At 40.5% G+C, this 25,876-nt stretch overlaps 1 protein-coding gene across 1 annotated transcript in view; it reads right to left on the bottom strand.

Annotated features, from left to right (window-relative positions):
- The window catches only part of RYK (receptor like tyrosine kinase), a 62,575-nt gene extending 39,149 nt beyond the window's left edge, over positions 1 to 23,426 (bottom strand). Inside the window, exons 1-4 of the mRNA XM_067302126.1 lie at positions 23,123 to 23,426; positions 4,554 to 4,675; positions 2,603 to 2,702; positions 1,224 to 1,358 (exon numbers count right to left, since the gene is read on the bottom strand). Coding sequence (XP_067158227.1) covers positions 1,224 to 1,358; positions 2,603 to 2,702; positions 4,554 to 4,675; positions 23,123 to 23,426 — 661 coding nt within the window. The remainder of the gene's footprint in view (positions 1 to 1,223; positions 1,359 to 2,602; positions 2,703 to 4,553; positions 4,676 to 23,122) is intronic.
- Positions 23,427 to 25,876: the final 2,450 nt, after the last annotated feature.

The following is a 25,876-nucleotide window of genomic DNA, read 5'->3' as shown; positions in this document are numbered from 1 at the left end:
ACCACTCCATACACAACTTAAAAAAGTAATTGAGGTTTTTATGAACCCACAGAAACACAATCTTAGTAAGAATTATTTTTACATAATTTAGGAAGTGGCTCTGCCTCACACAGCCCAATTACTATATAAGTGCCTATAGAAACTTTCTCTGCTCATTCAGCAGTTCAGCAAGCTATGAATGCATAAGCAGTACAGACTTCCCCCACTTAGGATGGTTGAAAAAGTACCTAAGATGACATGAATTAAAGGTAAAAATGGCTGTTCTTCAAAATATGCTTTATCAGCAAGACCTCTATTTTCACTAGAAGGAGAGATGAACTTTGAATTAAGAATTATTTTCCCATAACATCAATGCAAGGAGCACAAGTATCATAATATTATGTGCTAAAAAGTCCACATTTTCAACAAGTTCATCCTTGAACATTCATAGCCAAAAGAAGAGACAGGCTCCCCTTTGATAACTGTATTAGTGTCCCCAAAAGCTCTAAGCAAACCGAACAACATCACCTGAGAATAGGATATTGCAGCCAATTTTAAGAAGGGTACAGTTCTTGTGATTCTCTAAAATAATTTTCTTTCAATGTCTATGAAGATATTTCTAGGAAATGGCAATAGGAGAAAGTAACAATCTAAAAACAAACCGGGCTTGCAGATTCAAATTCTAAGTCAGAACACGCAAAAGTCAGTCTGGGATTTTTGAAGTCTGCATTACCTACCATCCTTTGTACTCAAAGTCTGAAAAATGAACACCTGCTTGTATTTATTAAATGATCCATTTTGAGTTTACTTCAATTTATAAACTAAGTAGATTTAGTTGTTAAGTCTTAGAACAATCCAAATATTTAGAGCACTGTAGGTTTGAGTTTCTTCCTTCCAAGCTCAACAGAGAAAACAGGTTTTTTGTTATATATGTGAAAAAGCCTTAATCTACAAAATACATCAACATGCTAACATCATCACTAACCCTTTTCTTTCCTGCCCTCCTCCCTCCTTTGCTTCACATATTCTGGGCATATTTAGGGAATTTGTCCACTCTTTTGGTTAAGAAAGAAAGTCCCCACTTTTCTCTGAAAGGCAAAATGTTACCCAGTTTCTTCCTCTACTTTTCATCATTTATTCTGATGGATTATCACTCATGTCCTTTGTCATATATCTTCCCACTCCCTTTTTCTATCCTGCTGTAACACTAACAGTTGTTGAATTTTTGAAACTTAATGCCTTACTTTTGTAGCACATTTTCCTTCGTTTGAAATTCAAGACTGTGATGTTTTTTGATGAGTTTATTGTCAAGTTGAGCTGCATTAATATTGTGACCTCAGAGTCAAGTCTGCCAGCACAGGAGAGTTCAACACGAAACACTGCAAACAGACAACAATTAAATTTGAGTACATTTCAGACATTCTGGTTTAAAAAAAAAAAAAAAAAAAACCCTTCAAGTGATAGGGGTTCTTTCTGTATGATGCTTTTAATGGATTTTTTTAAAGAACTTCCTATTAAGAACTGCTATTTTAGTCTTCCGTCCTTGTAATTTCAGACAACTATTAAGGAATTAAAGGTTATAGATTTCAAATAAGTTTAAGAGAACCATACTGGAGTTTACGGATTTCTAAAACAAGTCATATTTGTGGGTAGACAACCATTAGCCATCTGTTAGCATGGGGGTTAAAGTACTCTCACAAGAGAAGCCCAGGCTGGTTCCTCTTATCGCAGGAAAAGAGAATTCTACTTTTCCTCATTGCTTTTTCAAAACGCTATGAAGGTTAGCCTTTTTCACAGCAGTTAAGTTTGAAGCTTTTGGTCTCTGCAAATCTGTCTGTAATCAAAAACTTAAACTAATATGACAGAATTTATTCTCTAGCTTTTATATCAGTATTACTGATGTCAGCAGAGCAGACAGAACAAGCCTAATTCCCTACTGTCTGCCTGCACAAAAGAGTAATACAAAAAGAAAACAAGTATTTCATTTCCACCTGTGGATCAAACTCACAAGGAAACAGGCAGCAAGAAGTCATAGTTGAATGAGCAAGGAATGATGAATATTTGCACATATCCTGAAATAAATACACTTGTTTCTATAACAAATACATTTGTTTCTAGTATAAAAATCTATGGAGGAGCTAGTACATATTCAAAATAGTTTTCCCAGTTTTAAACTTACCATTAAACACTTCAATGTCTTAACAACTCCTACACTTCTTGAAATTACATCTCTATAGGCTAGAGAAATTAGAGGGTATAGATTTTAAAATACATGCAATTGTTAATTATTATTGTTGAAATGGAATAGGAACCTTGTTCCTATATTGAAAAAATGCCATGCCTCCTCACTAGGGAAATCCGTATCCTCCACCAAACATGGGAAAAAATATTTACTCTCAAGCAGACTACTAGTCTCAATTTATAATTCCCTTTTAGCAATGTTGTAAACTGTGGCAGAAGACCTATAAATATAGGATGTTTAATTAAGATTATGTTCTTATGCAACATTACGCACATCGGAAAAAACAGAGTTATTACCGAGTACCAGAAAGCATTATAAGTATCAGTACTAGCTGTACATTTCAAAGGAGGGGAGGCAGGAGGTGGAAATCCGTTTGGTTACCTGAGAGCATGCGAGGGACCTCTCCTTGTAATGAAATGTTGGCCTGGGGCATATCCATAGCCATGGGATTATCTACCTGAAATCCCAGTTTATATTCAACCTGCAACAATAGTTGGAAGATTAAAAGCAAGTGGGGAAAACAAACAAACACACACACACAAACCACACACTCTCCAGTAGTAAAAAGAAGTGCTATGTACTTCTGGATAACTTTTTCTTCCAACTAAAAATTTCGTATTTTATTTTCAGAGAACGCTAGGGATTTTAGATGCCCAAACTAAAATTTCTTGTATGAAGTCTGAACATCAGACTTCTGTGACAGTTCAAACTAAGAAACACAAAAAAGAAGCCATTCTTAAAAATCACTCTTGGAAATTTAGGCCAGAAATTAAAGTGCTCCTTTAAAAAAGACCTCATTCACTGATGCTTTTACTCTTACTTGTTCAAAAGCCTACTCACTAAAGCTATAGGAGTTAGGAAAATTCCCACTCATCTAGTCAGTTTCCAGGTATAAAGTACAGGGCCAAAATCACTTAAAACCATCTTATTTGACTATGTGGAGATTTTGTTTCCACTTGAAGAAGCTGATCCTGCAAGTCCTCGTTCCCACAGGCAGAACAGAACCTACCGTAACTGAGCCGTGAGCCCCTGCCTGCAAACTTATCCTACCACTCCATGTTCAGGTGGATGAATTTGGTTTCATTGTCTGTCCCCTCCTCTTTTTTTTTTTTTTTTCTTCTCCTTTCTAAAATATAATAAGATGCACTTATATTATCAAGTTATTGCTAAGTAATCTTTCAGGCAAGATGTCAAGAGTAGAAATGCCATCCAGTTTCTGAGCCACTATAAACTGCACTATGCTAGCCCCCCAAGATAAGCATTTGGCAGCATTATTCTGACTGAAGATAAACAATGATGCAATCACAGTAATTGAACTGAGGCTACAGAAGCTCAAAAATTCCTATTAAAAATTCAGCCACAGGCCTTAGGAAACTCAGAGCAGGATAGAAGACAAACGTAGCTCATAGCTCAAGTCGTAACAGTGATGAGGTTCCTTAAAAGATCGTATACAAATGGTAAGTGACTGACCTTCAGAGTACACTATCTACTGCTTGAGAAGTTAGACTACAATATCCAGTAAAAGGGTTGGCTTGCATTGTACGCAGCACCTTTGCAGGCCAAAATTCACATAAGTCAACAACTGAGAAGGAAGAACACTAGCAGAAGGTATCTTCAGACATTTCACTTATAAGCTGTTAAATATTACCGCTTTCTATTGCGGTCTTACTCAAAAAGAGAAGAATAACCATTGCTCCAGTTTTAGAAATAAAGACCAAACCCTTGGCAGAGACTAAACAGATAAAAACTTACTCTTCTAGATGAAATTAAGTAACCAAAAGTCCTTCAAAATGTAAAAGTATATGCAACCTTTATGACAGCTGTTGCTGCATGCTCCAGCAATGGTGACTAACTGAAATAGGAGTCCCTTCAACCAGGACTCAGTAATAACACCCTATACCATAGTTTTATAGATTCTTCTCTCCTCCAAACATGTGTTTCAAGAATCTCCAGAACACAACTACTCTACATTTGGTTATGTTTCCAGAGACTCCAGTACATGGCTGCCTCTTCTGTGTGTTCAATTCACCACCAAAAGATATTCCATAACCAGGAAACTTATATATTTCTTTGTTCTGAAGCAATAGGTGTAAAATACTTCAAAAGAAGTGCTTAACCTTTCTGCAACAAGCAAAAGACAGTTTGGATATACAATATCTTAAGTTACTGCCTCAGATCATATAAATAAAAAATAAAGAACCTGGGATAATAATTATTTTGCACTTAGCATATGATAATTTTTGGAAAAAAAGAGCCATTCAATTACAACAGGGGGAATTTACAAATCACATACCAAATACTCAAACACAGAACAGAAATGACGTCTGCTTACCTTGGATTTAGCATGCCAGCTGAAGTGAAGATTGTTGGTCTCGCTGGGAATTAAGAGATTGAAGGACAACGCATAATGATTAACAACATCATTCCTCACATAATACAACTCTGCATCAAGACCTATAATGAGAGCAGGAAGAAAAAAAAAAGTAAGACAGGGAAAAGCAGAACTAACAGTAACACATGCTATAACTAACAACTCTCACTACCATTACCTCCACTTTTTTTTTTTTTTTTTGAATGATTAAGCACATACTTCCTAAAGCCCAAAAACTCAACAGCAGGTTTGGAGAACAGTGTTTATGTCAGAATTCAGCACAAGAGTGCTTCCAATTCTTATAAAGCAGCAATTTCAGAGAGATGCTACAGCCCAATAAACTGACAAAGGTTGGAATGTCATGGAAGGAAAGATAACATTTTTTCATACAACTCCCCCAAAAATTGATTACAGACTCTCATGAATGGCCCCCTGTCTTCTCCTGGGAATCAAGGGTCCAATTTTTTTTCTTATTTGCAATTGGGTACACAAAATATATTGCTTTGGGTTATCGATTCTTTAATTGCAGGTAATTCTTCCTGTAATAGCTCATTTCTTGAGCACTCTCCTAACTAACTAGGCCAAGAAACATAAGCACTATGAAATTAACTTCAACATAATTAGATCAGAAGACAAAGTGTGTAATCAGAGGAGTGACATTTGTACACCAAACAGCACTAATATTTAACATCTACCATTTGCTTTGTGAACTTTATAAAAAACCTAGAAGATTGAGAGACCCAGGAAACTATTTACTAAAGAACACCAAAGCGCATTTTCCTAAACAAGATGCATGCTCCAATATCAAGAATACTGAAAATCCCTTTATCTTTTGCTTCGCATATTTCCAGATCACCCTGAACACAGGGTAGGACCCTACAGCTTGCCATTGGTGCAAGTTAACCCCATCCCCTGCAGCTGTAAAATTAATGCCAGCTCCATCTCAGTACAAAACCATACTGCCTTTATAATCAATACCATTGTGTCTTATCTACAGCATTTTCCTCCATTCCTCCCAGGCAAATCCAGGCTCAGCAATTTATTGACATCCTAAGAGAATAACTAGGCAAATCAGACACAGGTGCATGCTCCAAGTATGAGCTGTGCAGAGGGGACAGAGTCCAACTAAAACATTCACAGTACAATTGGGAACATAAATAACGGAGCTATTTTTATTATGGCTAGAAAGTTAAGAAAACCGGAGAGTCTATGATTCTAGAAAGACAGCATTTAAGGCATCCTGAAGTTATTTCAAGAATTTAGGGAAGCATGAAATGCTTTTTTAGAAGGAAAAAAAGAAAAAAACCCACAGAGGTAATGACTAGAATTGTGTAGACAAGTGGCATTTGAAGAAAGGGAAGAGAACTAACTTGAGAGAAATAATTCCTCCTACTTAGTGCAAAAATTGGGCACAGATCAGGGCAAAGCGATAACTGCTCTCTTAATCCAGAACAATGTTTAACTCACCTTATTTTCATAGGACACTGAAATACAGCCAAGAGATTCCCTTCAATTTTGTTGCCATTAACCACTTTCATTCCCCGCTGCCTCATTAGTATCCAGAAACTTAATCAAAACCCAACAGTATATGATCACAGGTACGGGGCAGGGGGGACCCTGGAGACTAGATACATGAAATAGATCAACAGAACAGAGTAATCCCAGAGAGAAGTGCTCTCAAACCAGATCCTGAACAGACAAAGATATAGGTGATTCTGTAAGTGTTAAAAAAGTTAAACCTTCTTCAGTTTGCCCATTTTTCTGCTCAAGGCTTAATGGCAAGTGTCAAGCAAAAGCACACCCACCAACAGAGGAGAGAGGAAAATACACACACACACACACACGTAGCTTGAACCAAGATAAAACTTTGAATTCACATAAAAAGAAAGATTCTGAAACAATTTGTCCAGATTATATAGATGTGTATGCACGTGAAAATAAGAAACCCTCACCAGATTTAAATGCAGGAGGAGCGTGTGGAAGAGCTTACAACTACCAGACACCTGCAATTAGATCTGAACAACAAGATGGGGAAAACTTACGGGCATAAACTTATCAAAATATTCTTATCAAACCCAGTAAGTGCCATTTATTCCAAAAAATTAAGACAAAAGAATAAAGGGGTGAAAAAAAAAAATCAAAATTCATCTTTGGGACAGTGAAATTGCTTTCGGAAGAGCCAAACTCCTCTTGCTGATAAATGCTCTCATCAACGATTAGAGGTTCAAGGAAACACTGTTTCAGAACTTGTATCACCAGAGAGTTTTCAATGGGATAATCCCTGACATAATATAATCTTTGCAGAGAAACTGGTTTAAAAAAAGTAAATAAAATAAAAAAATGTGCGTACGGCAGTAAAATAGACCATTATAAAAATTGCTCTTTACGAAGGCCACATAAAAGGCTATCCTGGCAAAGCTTCCAAGTATAAAAACCTCTATTTGCAAAAATATCTAAAAGTGTACAAAACCAAATGACCCTAAAAGATGATCAATGACATCTTTCAGCTTCAATGGAGGCAGCATGCTACAACACTTAGTGACGTGATTGTATAAAACCACTAATGTTTTAATGCCTGTACTGCAATAAAAAGCTAGACACGAACAGGCGATGTTAATTATATGAACTCAAACAGCATTATGCAAGAGCAGCATGAGAATCAATTTCAAGTTTTATTGCTTCAAAAAAGTTACGCTCCAGTTAAGAGACTGGCATATAAAAATAATCCAAGTAGTTTTGTAACATAGCTCTTAACTCATAAAAAAAGAAAAGTCTGTCTGGCTTAGCATCCTGTCTCTAAAAGGGGCCAATGGAAGAATACAAAACCAAGACAAGTATATAGTGACATTTCACTATACATTCCTCCTTGCTTCCCGTGACTGTGGATCAGGAACTTCCTAAATTAAAAGGTGGTATCTTTGAACAGCTCTCACAGAAGAAAAATCTAGTGAATTTGGACAAATGCTTTCTGAAACCATGGAACCTCCTAGATACATACTTGGAAAATTTCTATGTTTCACTGCTGTATGGTACTTGAAGATAGCCACTCATTTTTTTTTCTTAGTATAACGTCAATTAAAACATTTCCCCTATAACAAGTCTTTTCCAGCAACAGACTACAAACAAAATTCAATTTGCAATGCAAAACTAAGAACCTGTGACCAGGTTCTAACTGTCCTATCTTCAATCCTCCACAGTATAGTTTTGCTTCCGGACCATCCATCCATCCCTAATTTTTTTTTTTTTTTTAAACCTTCCCATCCCCCCAAAAGCCTAAATTCCCAAAGTGCCTTGTCTATATCATTTATCTCGATCAGGCCAGCACAACATGTCAAGAATTGGAATTGACCCGCCACTAATAAAAAAGCAACTTTCTTGTTCTCTGGGCAGGCAGCCAGGCAGAAAGGCGTTTTGCTTGTCAGTCACTTGAACCGCGTATTCTTGATCCAGGCTGTCATCACTTCACTTGCTATATGGGCGAGCTTTTTCTGGTCTGTGATTCTTCCTCTTGAAGGAAGAGGAAATTTCCCCAAACTCACAGAAATTGCTAGAGCAGCCCTGCAGTAGAGCGTGTGTAAAGGGCTCTAATAGACTTCTAATAGACAGAAAATACATTTTTGCTAGTATAATGAATACTTTTCTCAGCTCCACATGTGTTGTTCAGGCTAGAATTCTCTCTGGGATTGCAATGGGGAAAACTGCGGCACAGGCCACCAGACTCCAACAACAAACTTGGGCTGCTTGAAACAGCAAATGAGGATACCATTACAAACACATTCTGCAGATTAAATCGAATGCCGCTCTTTCTGCAAATTCTGATCAAGAGGAGAATAGTCAGCCTCAGTCAAGTAGCTTCAGTTATTTTTATTTAGTGTTAGCTGTGAACTATTCCTATTTAATTAGATCTTTTTTCTTTGTATCCACATACACTTTCATATACAATGAAATTGTGCCAGCCTCGCTACTTAGATTTCCAGATGGAGTACACGATATCATTAACTCCCTCGGGAACAGACATTAAAAATGGTTTAGGAGTTTGCAGAAAGCACTTCAGGCTCCATTACCATGACAGTTTAAGTCTAATTAATTCAGCATTCCTTTGGTTCCATTTCAGCTTTTTCCCCCCCTCAAACACGCATACTTACACCCCCCTTGCAACCTTACTTATCTAAACCTTCATCAGCCAAAGTTCAGGGAGCTGAGGTGGCAAAAAGCCAGCATATAAAAAAAAAGTAGGTGATATTTCTCCGTCAGTTTAACTCTCTGAAATAGTGAGGATGCTAAGGAGCACTCAATATGGAGGGCAGGACTGCAGCAGCACCAGCTTAAAGCAAGCTTATACTAAAATAGTACTGCTTCCTTATGCAGATAGTCTAGGCTTTTTCAAACCATGTGGATGTGCCTTCTAAAGATGGTATCAAATTAAGCAAGTCGCAGTCAATACACAATCTAAGCCTACAATCACAAATGTTTCTTAAAACGTGCACATCTCAGAATTTAGTATCAGCATAAAATGTAATCGATCTAAGTGAAGCAGGTTGCTGGGAATAGGAGACAGAATCAAGACTAGTTTTCCAAGTATTTCAGATTTCAAGAAGAATGCTTAGTAAGCTGATAATGCTATATTAAAGGATATTGACTGATATCATTTGAAAAATGTAGTACTGCAAGGCATCAGGTTCCTCTTAAGGTGCTGAAAACTTCCCCCATCTTGCATTTTAAGCAGGGCAAATGGAGCACTCAGAACCTCATGGAACAGATCCAAATTAGTATGTAATGATTAATGTCATATATGAAATGATGAAACAAGAAAACAGATGGCTCCAGAAGAAATAAATGGATTAAGCATTACAAAGAGCTAGGGAACGTAGGAAGTTCTTCAATAATCATTTTCTAGGCAAGGCAGTAAAACTTAAAAAGGTGGAAATACTTAAGGAGGAATACCTAACAATTTTTTGGTACTCCTTTTTAAGTGACACAAACTGCAGAGGAGGAAAAGAAGGTTTGCAGAATGTTTCTGTTGGTTTAAACAGTAATTAGAGATCAATGATAACCAATTTTAAAACTTAAGACTGTAGTTTTGCTTTAGCAAGTCTCCTTAAATAAGTCCATATGCAGAGAATGCACAAGGCTAAAGGATCTAATTTCTCATTACTTGCACTTGACTAATCTAAACCAACTCACATGAAAACAAGACAACCAATGCTTTCCTTTATTTCAAGGCAAAACCCCCACACTTTTACCCAGGCAACCCTACATCTCATTATTGACTTCTCTATCCTTGTATGCTCATCCTTAGGCACAAACTTGAAAGAATAAATTTAAGTTAAACACAAAAAAGATATATTTAAGCACAGAGAAAGTCGGTCATTTGGCTGCCCTATTTAACATCACAAAACATTCTGAAGAAGCTCAGACAAGAAGGGGAGAGGCTGGTTTTCCTTCTAAAACGCAAAAGATGCTGGGCTGCCCTTGTGTTCATGACAAAACTGGATCATGTCACTCTAGCAGCCTAACAAAACACTACTTTTCAAGTGCCCCTGTGTAAATGCTGTCTAGCTTCAACTCTTTTTTTAAAATAATAAAAAAAAACACAGAAAAAAACCTCGATTAGCATGATAAAAATAAGATTTTATTCTTAAGAAGCAAATCTATCCTACAACATACGCCAGTAGTAACACATTCTTCTTAAGAATATTTTAGACAAAACTCCAGGTAACAGAGTTCAAATCATTACAACATAATTTGGGAACATTCTGTCTCGAATATGAGAGACTTAAAATGAATGAGAAATGGGAAAGTTAGAGGAGATTGCTATTAGACTATGGCTAGTATTCATACTGCAGTAAGTAGTATTTCAGAAAAAAGCAATTTAGTAACAACAGCTTGTATAATTGGGCTCTCCCAGCTGTCTTTGCAGCCCTCTTGGAGCTTACTGTCTGTGCTACGGAAGTGATGGAAATCAGTGCCGATTTTGTTGATACACTGTCTGTAATTTGTAGTGGTTACTTCATAAACAGCTGAGAAATCTCTGTAGGGGGATGTCAAACTACTACAGCCATCACAAAGTAAGCCATTCTCGCTCTTAAGTCACAGCCATTGAAATAAATCATGCCCATTCCCATGAAACCTCGCTCCTCCAACAGTCTTTCAAAGGTTTCTTTAGATAATGCCTCACAGAGAGTCTGTGCTAGAGATCTTAGAGATGGGCAACGTGGATATCACTCTGAATGACATGAATTGAAAAAAGTTAGTTATACAAATTATTAGCTTTATCTCATTATTCTATTTATTCTCTAAGTCTTCTAAATATTCTATTCATTCTATACATGCTCCAGAGAATGACGCCCCAACTCCCGAGTAGCTCATCTGGCCAAACCAGAGACCCTTCATTCCAGGACAAACATCCACATGAAAAAGAATAAGAACCTCAGCCTTGAACATCCCTTCGCCATCATCCATTTCCCACGTCTGTGCAACATCTCAAACACAAAGAAGTGTGAGGTCGCGCAGGAAAATAAATGTATTTTGTTAAAGAAAGTTATCATATACTTCCCCCCCACCCCGCTCTTCTTTTTCCTCTCTTTGAAGATACACCAAAAATCTGAAATGCTGAATTTAAATCCTAAACTTTGCCAGTGACTTCTATAAGTTTCTTTACAACAGATTCTGCAAATATGCATTGTAACACTTCTGATAGTAATACATTAAGCTATACACAAGAAAACACTGCTGGAGGATTAAAATCATCTCTTGAAGGCAAAAACTTTTTTTGCAGGGTAGAGAGAATACCTTCCCAGTCCAAGTTTTCTTAATTTGAATGTATTTAATTAGTTCAGTTCAACAATAAGGTTACACAAGGCTGAAAACACGGCTGGGAGTTAAACAAAACAAGGAAATCAAATATATGCTGCATGTGAACCAATCTCATTTAGCAAACAGTAAGCAACACTATTAGGAATGTAATATTAAGCATCTGAAAAAATATATAAAAGATTCTTGCATGTTATTTGTAGATATCAATATACCAAACAATGAAAGCAAACTTTTGTTTAATAAAAAAAAAGGTAACAGATTATTAACCTTCTACTGCACTTCTGCTCAAGTTTTCCACAACAGTATGAGCTGCCAGTTACAGCTGTCAGTCAGGAATTAGGGCTGAAATACTTGTTTTTACCAGCTAACAAACCAGGACTCTCCGGAAAAGATGAATGAGGAAAAATACCACAGAAAAAAAAAAAAAAAGCACATTTTAAGTAACATGGAGAAGATGAAGAAACAGCTTTTCACCATCATGGCACAAGTGCTCGAGAACTACAAGGGAAATTGTTTAGTGACGAGCTCGAACGACCAACAGGCACAAATAAGTGAACCAACCATGAAACTTATTGCTACAGGACATGACAATACTCTAAGTAAAAAAATAAAATAAAAATCCATCCATCCATACTCATTAACACACTTTCTATCTTTTGCTTAGAAAAGGAAGGTTTCCTTTCCTGAGTATTCAACTGGTCTTTTGCTAATCTGACACCTAAGAAAAAAAGAAAACAAAAACCAAAAAGCACCAATTTCCAAAAAAATTCCCTACCTCTGCTTGAAGTTCTTTATTGCCTTATGTGTATCTGTATCTCACCCAAGAGCTCTTCAACATGTTTTTTTAATGTTTACCTTGCATTTTGCTAGAAAGCAGTGTTTTGTAATCCAGTACCATAGACAGATTTTTAACTTCAAAAAACGCTATCAGATGCATGGAAAACAGACCAGAAATAAAATCACTGCTTGACCCCTCAGAAAGACATACTGAAACATGCAAACTTTTGGTGGAACTGGTCTAAAACTAAATTACTAATGGAACACACAGTGATTTGATGAGGTTCCAAAGTTAGATACACTCTCATCTACACAGAAAACCTCTCCCAACAGAGGCTGATGCCTTATTTTGAATAGCTTGGGTACTTTGTAAACTCACCTAGCTCTGTCCAAGTAGTCACTGAGAGCATACAGATTGTGTCTAATTATTAAATAATAAAATTAGAAAACTATAAAAGGACTATATATATATATATATAGAGAGAGAGAGAGAGAGAGAGAAGGTAAGTTTTCCATGAGCTGGATATGGAATAGGATACGCAAGGCACTCAATTTAAGGAAATACTCAACATAACTTCAAGACAATGCCTGCATCCTTGAAAGTCAACTAGTACTTCCTAGCAGGGAATCTAACTTCCCAGCACCTAGCAAACAGGAGAAAAACTCCCAGTTAGGAGTTCTCATTAAATTCTCATGAATCTTCACTGAAGGATTATTACAAGGCACCTTGTTGATGCTGTTTAATAGAGAGCTTAACACAACCAGCAAACAGGATTTTTCCTCACTGAAAGGCATTTGTGAAAGTCACAGAGCAGACCTCTTCCCTTCTGCAGAAAGCTTCCCCAAGGGGAATGCTGACAACACTTGTTAAAGTGAAAGCATATTAAGCTTGACAAGTATTTATCTAAATCCATACTAAAAAGAAGGGATTAGTTTTCCCTAGGTCCTAACTGCTTACTGTTTTATTTGCCCCTGAACAACAGCAACAATCCCATTTCAACAGCCTACCTACCTATTCTTCCCTGTTGCACTTACAAGGGGGGAAAAAAAAAAAAAAATTTCTCATAAATAGAATATCAAAACAGCTGAGGAAATCTTTAGAAGACACTCTGTTGGGGGAGAAAAAAAAATCCATCTCTTGCATCAGAGTAGAATACAAGAAAAATTCTGCTCCTGAGAACACCTTCTAAGGGAAATTTGCCAGTCTAAATCTCCCTCTCTCTCTCTATAGAGATAGATAGATATAAAAAACATAACTCCTGACAAAAATCAGCAGTCACTTTGCTATTAACAGTCAGAACGGCGTATGCAAGCTACCTGAATGGCTGACTCCAAAGGAAAGATATTAAAGATAGACAAGGTACTGAGATATTTGAAGGCAAGAGAAAAAACAGTATCATGGTGCACACACGTGGCTGGAGGCAACAGAAAGGGCACTAGGGGAGCCACTGCCACCAAGCCACCACCGCATTTTCCTCAGAAGCTTCCGTACAAAAAGTGACTGCAAATACTGCCATCAGCTGGCAGAAGAGAACTGCTCCCTACTTTTCTGCCTCTAGATTACAACATCAATCCAAGCCTCAAATTTCTTGTTGCCCTATATATCAGAGTGACATGCAAGACACAAGCTAAGGAGCTCCTCTCCAGAAGAAGTCTGCTTGCAAAGCACTGTGCTGGGCAACAACTACTTTCTAGCTTGAGCTGCCTAACTCTGCCCTCAGACGGTCAGCCCCTGAAGTTAATTTTCCAGAAACTGTTAATGAAAAACAATACAGATATTCCTGTTTGATTTACTCATTAAAGGCCACTTTATATATTGAAATTATACACAACTTTGTTCTTAGCATACAAAGTACAGTTAAGTATATTTATGAAAAAAATAATTTCTCGGTAATGGCATGTCTGAGATATAATTATTGTAGCATAAATGAAGTTCCGTGTATCTAAATCACTCCTTTTTGTTTTCTCAATGTTTACTTTTATTTCAACTGAAAAGAAAGGTTCAACCCACAGGAACTGCAACTATCCAGTAGTATACATTTTGAAATAAAATAACTTCAGATGAAAGGCTTACTAGTAAAACAAAAGCTTTTGAATTGAATTGCAGTAATCTTTCCAACCGAAAAAAAGTCTAAGCAAGATACGTCAGAAGTTAGACTCATGAATAGTGTGTATTTGCAATGTTTTGGTGTTACCTACCCAGACAAGTAGTGCCACTTCAATTCTTCCCAGTATGGGAATCCACACGTGTGTGGATTCCGTTATCTCAGTAAGACAGACAATAAGGTACAACAGTATAAGTCACCTTCAGAACAGTGTCCCTCTCTGTGGTCACAGGGATAACTAGTTCAGTAATAAGTACTGAAAAGAAGTAAAAAACCAAAACAAAACACTCTCAATGCATTAAACCTCTTCCTCATAGCCTCAAAATTCATGCTTCTGACTGTGACCTATAGGACTGCTAATGTGATAATGCATTCACATATGTTAAGTAACATTCACATACGTTAAGACCCTTCAGAAGACTTGCAATCACAATGACATGAATTGTTTAAAACAATACTAAATTCCACCTAAATTATTACAGGTCTATTTGCTACGTCTATGGCAAACTCTTTACTTGCAAAGAAAACTAAGCTCTGTGGCAAGGCCATAAACTAACTTCTTATAGGCCGCAATAGTTTTCAGAGGGTAACAGTTTTTAGCTTATCAGCCTGCTCAACTTCACGCTTTGTGCTTCTGCCATTATGCATTCTGAACAGCTGCATCTTTTCAAGCCTAACAGCAATTCCAGTGCTCACGTTATTGCTCTTATCTTTTCCAAGCAGCATAGTGAAATCAATATACTGGTTAATTTAATTATGGCTATTCAATATTCAGTAACTGGCAGACAAATTCTAAAGCATCACATTAGTTTCATGCTGTTGCTTCTGCTCACAGATTTCCAAAGCAGTCAGTGCAAATGTGCGAGTTATCCGCATGAAAGAAGGACAAAAGCAGAGATGGGAGAGAAATAATGCATCTGAAGCCTCTACCATCTCACCCTTTGTGCTACCCACAGGAAATTTTCAAAGAGTGTTAGCATTCTTTCTTACATGGGATCTGCTGGTGCTGCTACCATTGGGGGGGGGGGGGGGGGAAGGAATGAATTCATCGAGCATAACTGATTAAATGCACTTCATCTTTCATTCACTCCCTACTTTCCCAATTGAGCTCTGAAGTACAATTTTAATCCTATATATACACACCAAGTTACAAACAAAAGGCCCTTCCACTGCAAGAAGATAAGCAACTCGGTGATATTTCAGTCTGGATAGTTTTAGTTATGAATCACTTGTCAAGCAATCCTGTTTTGCTACAGCTTAGAACAACTATGAACCAAGATGCATTTGGAATATCTCATTAATTCAGCTTTTCCAGAATCAAAACATAATTCCCATCAGTAGAAGAAAGGAGGAAGAGGGGAAAAAACCCACACAGGACTTCCTAAGAAAACTTGATCTTGTAAAGCACCCATATATCAATGGGCACAGTATAGCTGTCTCCACAGTTCTCATTCCCAGGAAAATGCTACCCAGGGATTTTTCACTGCTGTAAACAAGGTTCTTACCTCTTGTATTTCCCACTACCTAGCTGTTGTCTAGAAGTGGTTTTAGGTCACTGTATCATGAGACATTCTTGCTGGCTGCTACTGCAAGTAAAGAGAAGGCTTTTCTCATGTACGCAGGGAGTCCTTTGCCTCCATTTCCTCCCTCCTGTTCCCATTCTGCCCATGAACCAGCGGGAAAAAGGGAGCATGTGTTCTGAGACAAACAACTAATGATAATAAAAAAGATCTTGCCAAACAGAACACAGGTGTAAAAATCACAGCTATAAGGAATGTAGCTTTGGGAACTAAGGAGCAAGGGTGTTTTTTTTTCCCCCCCTCATCAGACTAGGCTTCAGTCTCAGCGGCCAGGTTTTTTCCAAGTCCCTGACACATCAATGTTACAAGAACCACAAACATTTATCACTAGACAGACCTTGGCCTCTAAAGAACTGACGATTTTTTCCTCCAAGGGCAGAGTTCAGGCAAGAAAACGCACGAGGAAGCTAAGCCTTTTGGTGCCCATGCAGTCGTTCCTAAATGGTCAATATGCAAAACCAAATTACTTTTACTAGGAAAGACTCAGACTGAACTTCTAGCACTTTTAAATTCCAACACACAAGCCAGTATCATAAATTAGGCCTCAGAAATTAACCATCCATTTCAGTAATACTGAGTAGATCAGTACTGATAAGAACTTATGTATTTCTTACTCTTCCCTCATCTCATCAGCCCTCTTAATAGAAGTCACACACAATAAGTTCTTCCAAAGGAATCCTAACTCAAGTTAAAAGTTGCCTCCACTGGCAACATTTCCGATATTGCTCCACAGACTATTCCAAACTTTTAAAAGCATATTCTTCTGTTGGTTTGTAAACATTACAAATATGGCAGCGGGTTTATATGACTATACACATCTCTGAGGAAACATCTATACACACGATATTTGAACTTTGTAAATTAAGAGTGAGGCAATAAAATGGAAAAAGGCAAAGGAACTCCAAATCCAGCTTGTTCTCATAAACCTCAAAACAATATTAACTGTGGTAATATGGTAAATCGGACAGAAAAGCATCCAAGCTCTCTGAAAGGTTCCAAAATGAAAACAGATTGCTCAACTCCATGATGCAAGTAACTTGTCACAACCTGTTGCAGCTTGCAAGATACCAGATGCTATTGCATGCATCTTTTAAAAGCCCTTTTATTTTTCAAAAGTGTGAAATTCTCCCACAACACTAAAAGAAAAAAATCTGTCTAATAAGCAGCAGTCATTTATTATCATTACACTGAAGGACTTTCCTGGGAGATGTAACAAAATAATTATCCTAAAAATAGTGTATCCAACTAAGTGGACTGTATCATACTATTTTTAGGCCATCATCAACAACTCAGTTTTGTTACAGCACACAGCACCTGTCAAGATTAAGAGTTTAGAAGCTTGCTTTTCCTCTAGCAGTGTGTACCTACAGTGATTTTTGATTTTAAGTTTCTTTTGAACGACAAAGTGGGGCATTAGCATGTGACATCTTGTGCTTCTGCAAAAGTAAGTGCATGGACCAAAACAATACAATATTTAGGGGTTGGTTTTTTGGCATATAATGTACAAGCAAACTACTGTTATTCAGACAAGCACTTAAAAGCTAGGAAATAAAGATTTAAGAACATCTACACATCAGAATCTGATTCTGAACTAGAGGTCACCCAGGCACTTGCTGCTTCAAGACCTTAGGGTACTCAAACATCCTCTGCTTCAGCAGAGGCCTCTTTCACAGACTAGCAACAAGACCACCTCTTTGGTGTATATCCTAAATAGTTATCGTATACAAGCTGAGTAATTTGCTGATCTCATGGGGAAATTAAGTCTTAGATGCAACTAACAAAACTCATTTATAAGCACAGAACCAGCCAGCCAATGGCGCTTTAGGCTCGGATGCTGTGAAAGATGTGTAATTAGGCTTTTAACAAGGCTCTGAAACATTCCAAAAATCACGAGAAACAGACACTTTCAACTTTCAGTAATTTGACCATCTAGCACACCACAGCGCACCGATTTTCAGGACTCTTTTGCAAAAGGGACAACTAACAAGACAATGGACAAAGGATCCAGAGGATTTACAATTACCGTAAAAGTAGTGCAAGCACCATAAAGCATTTACTACACGAATTCCTGCTGCTAGCTTCCCAAAATAGCAGCATTATAAAATTAAGATGCCACTCAATCACTGTTGTAATAACTAGTAAATGTGGAGCCTCAGTTTGAAAATCAAAAACTTACATTTGGCCTACAACTTCTCATTGTACGGTGCTCTCACAGACCATGCATCATGCTAAAACGTTCCTGATTCCAAAAAAGTAACAACATGCAGCTTGAAAGTAAATTTCAGTACAGATTAGAAACCAAAGGAATAAATCCATCAGACATAAATTACAGTTTCTACTGCTTAGTCAACTCCAGGTTTGGCATTTTAATACTAATGCTTCATAAAACTAGTATAGTATATTTTTGTCTGAAAATACTTTAAGAATAAAATAGCCATGCTAGATGACACCATCCCCTATCTTCAACAGTGGTCACATAATATGCTATTTGCGCAAGTCTGCCAAAAAACACAGCTAACTAGAAACAGTGGTATGATAAAAAAAATCGCCATGGTAACAGATTTTGCATTAGTTTTGTAAACTAATGCAAACTGAAAACTCATTTTTGTAAGCTGCACTCTGGTTTCAAATGAAATTCTAAAACATGGGGAAAAAGTCACAGAAGTTCTAATTAATTTAATTTAACTCTGTAATTAAGCAAGAGCAAGTATAAAATTAACAGAAGACTGCATTCAAAATAATTACTCAGAAGGAAGCAGGCCAAAAAACACTAAGATGGCACACTCAAAGCAAACACTGCATGGGTTAGACTGTTTAAGACTGCTCTCGCAGTCTTACTTCAGCCCCATTGTGCGTATGCATTATAATAGTCTTTAATTACCCGATCACAGGGTATTTTCTCCCCACCGGACTTAGGTCTAGCCAGAGTGCTAAATAAGACTTATCTCTAACAGGATCAGAGCTGTGTAATGAAGAAGACTATCCAAAAGACCAGTTTCACAGCCGAAAGGTATGTAGTCTACAAAACTAAAAGACTCTCAGCACAGAAAGAATATCCTCACAGTTTAAGTACCTTGCTGCTGCCATGAAGAATTGAACGCTATCTCATGAATGCTGTGAAAGAACTACCTGCAACACCAGACAAACAGCTTAAAGCAAATTTTCCACAGATGGCTATTAATTTTTTGTTTCTCATATTCTGACTTTACAACTTGAGGTCTTCTGGAAGTCCAATTTGCAGAATTGCCAGGAACTTGCAGCTGAAACTAAAGTCTAAGAGACATTTACATTGGACACATTAAGTGCTAAATAATGCTATACACTTTAAAAAGATCAGATCAAATCCTCCACAGTTCAAACCAGACACTTAGTATTAGTGGATATTTTTGACCTTATTCTCTAAATCTTGACTCATTACCTGAAAAACAGGGATACATGTGCCTTTATCTCATAGAATACTGCGAAAAGCAGACTGATGAAGCATTCCAATATTACACAAACACTACATTCTGATTTCAGATGAAAGTTTGAATAAAAGTCACTAAATAAAGTACAGCCAGCCTCTCTATTGAATAAATCCTCACTAATTTAACATCATGGTATGATCACATGGTGTTATCATGCATATACACAGTTGGCCACTTTGTAAGAGTAATGACACTTCCTACCTTGAATACTCCACTTTGTAAAAAAACCCTCCACTATGAATGCACATACGCTGAGGTTAATTTCCTACATATTTTTTTTTAGGAGTAAACTGATAAAACATAAAACCCATCCTACAGTCACTTATATCCACATATGTCAGCAGTAACTTTCTTCAATTTTATGCAAGACCCATACTACTGACAAAAGGATGACTGTCCTTGTCCATATGAGCTGACTTTAAAAGGCTATGGACCATAGTGCTGAGAGAGTTCACAGATATTCCTCAAAAGGTGCTCTGGGCATCCTTCTCCAGTGAACAATGCTTCTCCTCCTCCTCTTCCCCCACTCCACATCCTTGCTCTCTCTTGTCCCTATTTTCTCCAAAACACCTCTGGCCCCTGCTCCCATATCTGAAGTTTTCTCAACCAAGCCCCCTTGACAAACTTAATCTCTCCTTCTACCTTCATCTCATTTACTTCTGAATTCTGCCTGGTGGGAATGGAATTTGACATATCCAAGTATGTGAAAACCACAATTTTTTCCAAAGACTTATAGTTTGGATGACTGTGAACATTTTCCATGGGAACGGCAAGAGATATTTCTGACATAAAGACCATCTGTCTGCCATATATTGCCCTTCTTTTAGACCATGAGAATGCTACAGCTTTTCAAAATAAAAATCAATCTCACACAGCGGGGCAAGCCAATGTTCTCTAGTCCTCTTTTCAGTAAAGTTTTGGAGATTTCAAAACAATTCATTCTAAGACAGACACATGGTTAGAATCAAGTAGCCTAACAGTGGAAATCTGGCAAGCTTGTAAGCATATAGGAAAGTAACAGGCAGTTTTCCCTATAAGCCATACTATCAATCCTTCCTCTACTCCACAGAAAGAACTGCCACAAATAATCTTAGGCAAGTCACTTTATTTCTTTACCCTCCATTTACGAGGGCCATGATCTAAAAATAAAACACGGTTCATGGTTCCATAAGACATTGAATTCTATTTTTGAGCAGATGAGAAGCATTGCAATGCAAATCACTGAACTGGTGAAAAACATCATGAATGGGTATGTTCCACCAGACCTTAAACCAGATCATGTGGTTGCTCTAACTTTGCATGGAAGCTGGTAATATGCACCATATCAGGTTCTATGGCCAGTTCAACAGACATGGGATCATGTGCTTATATTTGTCCCATATTAAATTTGCAATCCAAAACCGAATAGGGGTAATATTGAAGACATGAAGCCACACCAAAGGCTACAGCAATTCCATGTAATATTTGGGTTTATTAACTCTTCAGAAAACCTTAAAGTTCTGTTCATCCACAGCAAGACAGTAGCAGAGACAGATTTTGTTCAGAAACAAAAGGTAAAACAAACTAGCTTTCATGTTTATATTGGCAGTTTCATTGAACCTAACAGTTCACTTACACAAGCAATGTCATTTTCCTATCTACTGTGAATGGCTATTCTAGCATTCACTAATCATTGTTTTCCTCAAAGAAGTTACAGAAAATGAAGAAAACTGTGGAAGTTCATGCAAGCTGATACAAATTCTTAAACTACAAACTTAATTTTGCGTAAACACAGTTATGATATGACAAAACTGAACATTTAAAATAGTTGTTTGCTTTGTTTTCAAAAGTGTGAAGAACTGGAACAAACATATCTGGTCCTTCTGACTTTCTTCTGCAAAAGGAATATATCCAGGTACCCCAGATTTGATTTGTCTATGTCTATATATGGCTCATTAGACTACATATTACATACAACAGCTAGTATGTGTAAAGGAGTATTCTTAAAATGAAAATCTGCTTGCATCAACAACATATAGAACCTGAAAATTTAGTTTACTTTAACAGATTTCTGGTGATCTGAATACCGCTAAGAGAAATGTTTTTTATCTTCAGATTAGACTCTAATTTATCCAAGCATTTGACGACACAGAAACAGAACAGATCACCGAGAGTCATGTACTTCATGTGAAATAAGACAGCTATGGACATCTTGAGTAGTAAGCAACTTTAGCCTCATTAGCAATACCACCCTTAAGGGAGATTATGAGATGCAATTTAACTTAAAAACAAAAATGACAACAGAACAAAGCAAAAGAGCTTGTCTTCCTCGGATTCTACTGAATGATTAATAATTATGCTAGTGAACCATGAAAGTCTGAGCAAGTTCAACTCATACTCATTTCAGTCACCAGACTTGGGAGAACTCAAGCCTTACATTCAGTATTTCCAAGATTAATTACTTGTTTAGAAACCCAGCTAAACAGCAAGCTGGATTTTTTTTTAATCCTGTATTTGTAACAGAGCATCTGGCAGTAAGTACATGCAATGTAAAAATGATGACATTAGAATGCTAATCGCCAGCGCAAGCCATAAGGGAGAAAACATTTACAGCATTATTCACGCTCTGGGTCCCCTGACTTCAGTCAGCTATATGCTTACAGAGTTCAAATTACCTGGACACGTTTTTATTTTGTCCATTTGATGCAAATAAAGTCTTGCACTGTTAGAAGATTTCGTTTTCAGCTTACACAGATATAGGAGGACACTTACTAGAAACCAAATCACTGGGGATACCACGTATTTGTTTTGAGACTCTAGCAATCAACTCTAAACCTTGGCTGGCTTAGAATTGTGTTTAGAGAAAACAAATCTTTGTTTAAACCAGAGACTCTCCAAGAGCAAAACGACTATGAGAATCCTCTGTGCTGGGCCAGGTGGCGGACTGCACAGAACTGTCGCTGAATACTTGTGCGGTAATTATCAGCCTGCCTGGAAATTAAGATTCCTTTCACACACACTCCCAATTATTGCCAGGTCTTCTCTCTGCCCTCTGAATGTCATTTCCCTCGTTAATTAAATCACGGGCCTGAACTCATCTCTTCTAGGGCTTACCCTGCTCCTGCAGCATAACATTCCCAGTCACTTGAACCTGGGGAACTACTCACCATCAGGGCAGGGAAAAAAAAAAAAGACACTTTTCTCCACCTAAAACCCCATGCACATATAGATGACCTAGCACAGAGATTCCCTTCTGGGCCTTCAGACTCCTCCATTTCCCCCATGCCTTCCCCAAGACCTCCTGGGTCCCCCAACCGTGGTACTACATAGCAACCCCCATTCTCTCCTGGACCCCCAGGCCCACCCACCTCCGTCCCACTCCCACAGACACCCCGCTCTCTCCCGGGCCCACCCACCTCCGTCCCACTCCCACAGACACCCCGCTCTCTCCCGGGCCCCCAGGCACGCCATCGCTGACTCAGTCCCCAAAACCTCCCACCCCAGTCCCGCAGAGCCCCCCTGTGCCCTCTCAGGCCCCCGGAACCCCAACGCCACCCCAGCGCCCCAGACCCCCCCCTCACCCGGGCGCCTCGGCCGCCCCATCCCCTCTCGGGCCCCCGGACGCCCAGCGCCAGGCCACGCTCACAGACCGCCCCGCTCCCGGGCCCCCGCCCCCAGGCGCCGCGGCGCTGACTGCCCCGCGCCGGGCCCCCGGCACAGCGACCCCCGCCGCCGGCTGCGGCACGGTCCCGGCCCCCCGCCCTCCGCCGCGCCCGGGGCCTAGCGCGGCCCCGGCCCGCACTCACCGATCAGCCGCCGCACCTCCTCCTCGCTCAGGTAGAGGCTGAGGCTGGGCCCGGGCCCGGCCGGCGGCCAGTGCGGGGGACCCACGGCGTGCGGGCCGGAGCTGGGGCTGGCCTGGCCCGCGGCGCCGGCGGGCAGCAGGAGCAGCAGCGGCAGGAGACGGAGGAGATGGCGATGCGGGGCCCGCACCCGCCGCGGCGGCCGCCGCCGCCCGGCGCCCGCCTCCGCCGGCGGTGAAGGGGGCCGGCCCCGCCGCCGCCGCCCCCCGCCAGGCTCTCGGCCCCCGCCCCGGCGCTCCGGCACCATCGCTCCGCGGGGAGGGGCCCCCCCGCCCCGCCGACCCCTCACACGCCGCGGCCCCCCGTCCCCGCCCCGCCGCTCATGACTCCGCGCTCGCGCCGCTTCCTCCGCGGCAGGACCCGCCCCCCGCGGCCCGCAGGCGGCGGCGGCGGCGGCGGCGGCGGCGGCACCCGCCCCTCCCCCACGCGGCACTCGGCCGACGACGGCGCGCAGGCGCAGAGCCCGCCCACGCGCCGCCGCTCACGCCCCGCCCCCCCCCCCCCCCCCGTAGCTGCCGTTAGCGGCCGCCTCAGAGCCACGCCGTGGCCCCGCTCGCCCGGTGCCCCCGCCCGCGGCTCCCAGCCCCCACCTGGGCCTGGGCTTCCGCCCCTCCGGAGGGGGAGCTGCCGCCCGAGGGTAGCAGCCTGCCCTCGCTGCGGGAGATGCTGGCAGCAGCCTGGCTCAGGGCGTTACTGGGCCCGGGGTCCTGCGTCACGGCAGGGCTGTGGCCTGTGTGTCGTGTGCGGGAGCCAAGGCCTTCTCAGCCGACCCCCTTAACTGCTGTGCGGTCCTGGCCCCTGACCGGGTGTCAAAAGCTTCTGGATGTTCCTCTGCCCACTTCTGTGGTTGTTGATAAATTAGGACCTTCTGGTGTCTGCTTTTGGATGATTTTGCAGGCCTTTCTGAGAAGGTTCTGGTTCAATGCTTTCTGGATGGTTCTTGTTGCATCCAGGCTGCTTTAATTTTTGGAAGCGCTTCTGCTTCCTTTGTGCTTCATCAGCAATACCATTTCTCAGCTTGTCTCCAGCATCACCTGATGGCTGCATTGCCCATACCTGACAGACCTCTACATTTACCCAAGTGCTAACAGACATTCAAGCATCAGGTTACATCACCCCATATATCAAGATGAAATCATGGATAGATACCTGGGTGGGAAGGGTGTAAATACCACACATGCCCCAGGCAGCCTCACAAGCTCCTAAGGCAGTCTGCCAGATTGCATCATGCTCGCCTTTAGCCCCATACTCCTACACAGCCCTATTGTCCTTCTCTGCTGTCTTCTCTTCAGTCCACTATCTTTTCAACCACACGTCCTGTCTACCATCTTTCCAGCCAAACACGGAGCCCGAAAGATACCCAGGCTGCCACTGATGCTCACTGCTCAGTGCAATCAGTTGAGCTGCACTCCATTTATATGGTCTACTAGACGTGACTGAAAATACTTTGCCAAAGCAACCATTCCTAGAAAAAGAGATTTTGAAAAGGCTCATACTGATCAGAAAACTGAATCAATGTCCATAAAGCTGTCCTAGGTTATCCATAAAGCTTTTCCTGGGTGCCTCTCTGAAGTGCCTGCACACTAATGCATGGCAGCATGGGGAATAAACATGAGGAATTAGAGATCTATGTGCAGTTGCAGGGCTGTGATCTCACTGGGATCACAGAGATGTGGTGGGATAGCTCACATGCTGGAATGCTGCAATGGATGGATACAGGCTCTTTAGGAAGGACAGGCCAGGAAGGAGAGCAGGGGGAGTCACCCTTTATGGGAGGCGGCAGCAGGAATGTATGGAGCTCTTCCTGGGGGTGGGTGATGGGCTGACTGAGAGCTTATGGGTAAGGATGAAGGGGCTGACCAATATGGGTGACACTGTTGTGGGTGTTTGCTACAGGCCACCTGATCAGGAAGAAGTAGATGAGGCCTTCTAAAGCCAGCTAGAAGTAACCTCACATCCACAGGCCCGGGTCCTCATGGGGGACTTTAAGCACCCCAATATCTGCTGGAGGGACAACACAGCAGGGCACAAGCAATCCAGGAGGTTCCTGAAGAATATCAATGACAGCTTCCTGGCAGAGGTGACAGAGGAGCCAATGAGGAGAGGTGCTCTGCTGTACGTCATACTTATGAACAAGGAAGGGTTGGCTGGGGATGTGAGGGTTGGGGGCAGCCTTGGCTGCAGTGACCAGGAGATGGTGGAGTTGAGGATTCTGAGAGGCAGGAGCAGGGCTAAAAGCAGGATCATGACCCTGGACTTCAGTCTTCACTGGTAAGACTCACCCTCAGCCATCCCAGGCCCTGGAGACCAGGGAGAAAGTCTGGAGAAAGGAAGACTTGCCTTTGGTGGAGGAGGATTGGGTTAGGGATCACTTAAGCAAACTGGACACGCACAAGTTCATGGGCCCTAATGGGATGGAACCACAGTGCTGAGGGAGCTGGCTGATGCCATTGCAAGGCGACTCTCAATCATCATTAAAAGGTTGTGGAGATCAGGAGAGGTGGCTGAGTACTGGAAGAAAGCAAATGTCACTCCAGTCTTCAAAAAAGGCAAGGAGGAGAACCCAGGTCAGCCTATCCTCAAAGTGTGATGGAGCAGCTAATCCTGGAAAACACTTCTGGACACATAAAAGACAAGAAGGGGATGAGGAGTAATCAGCATGGATTCACCAAGGGGAAATCAAGCTTAACCAAACTA

The sequence above is a fragment of the Apteryx mantelli genome, chromosome 9, assembly GCF_036417845.1.
Source record: "Apteryx mantelli isolate bAptMan1 chromosome 9, bAptMan1.hap1, whole genome shotgun sequence".
Lineage (NCBI taxonomy): Eukaryota > Metazoa > Chordata > Aves > Apterygiformes > Apterygidae > Apteryx > Apteryx mantelli.
The sequence above is the reverse complement of the archived record's forward strand: the minus strand, read 5'-3'. Positions and strand labels throughout refer to the sequence as shown.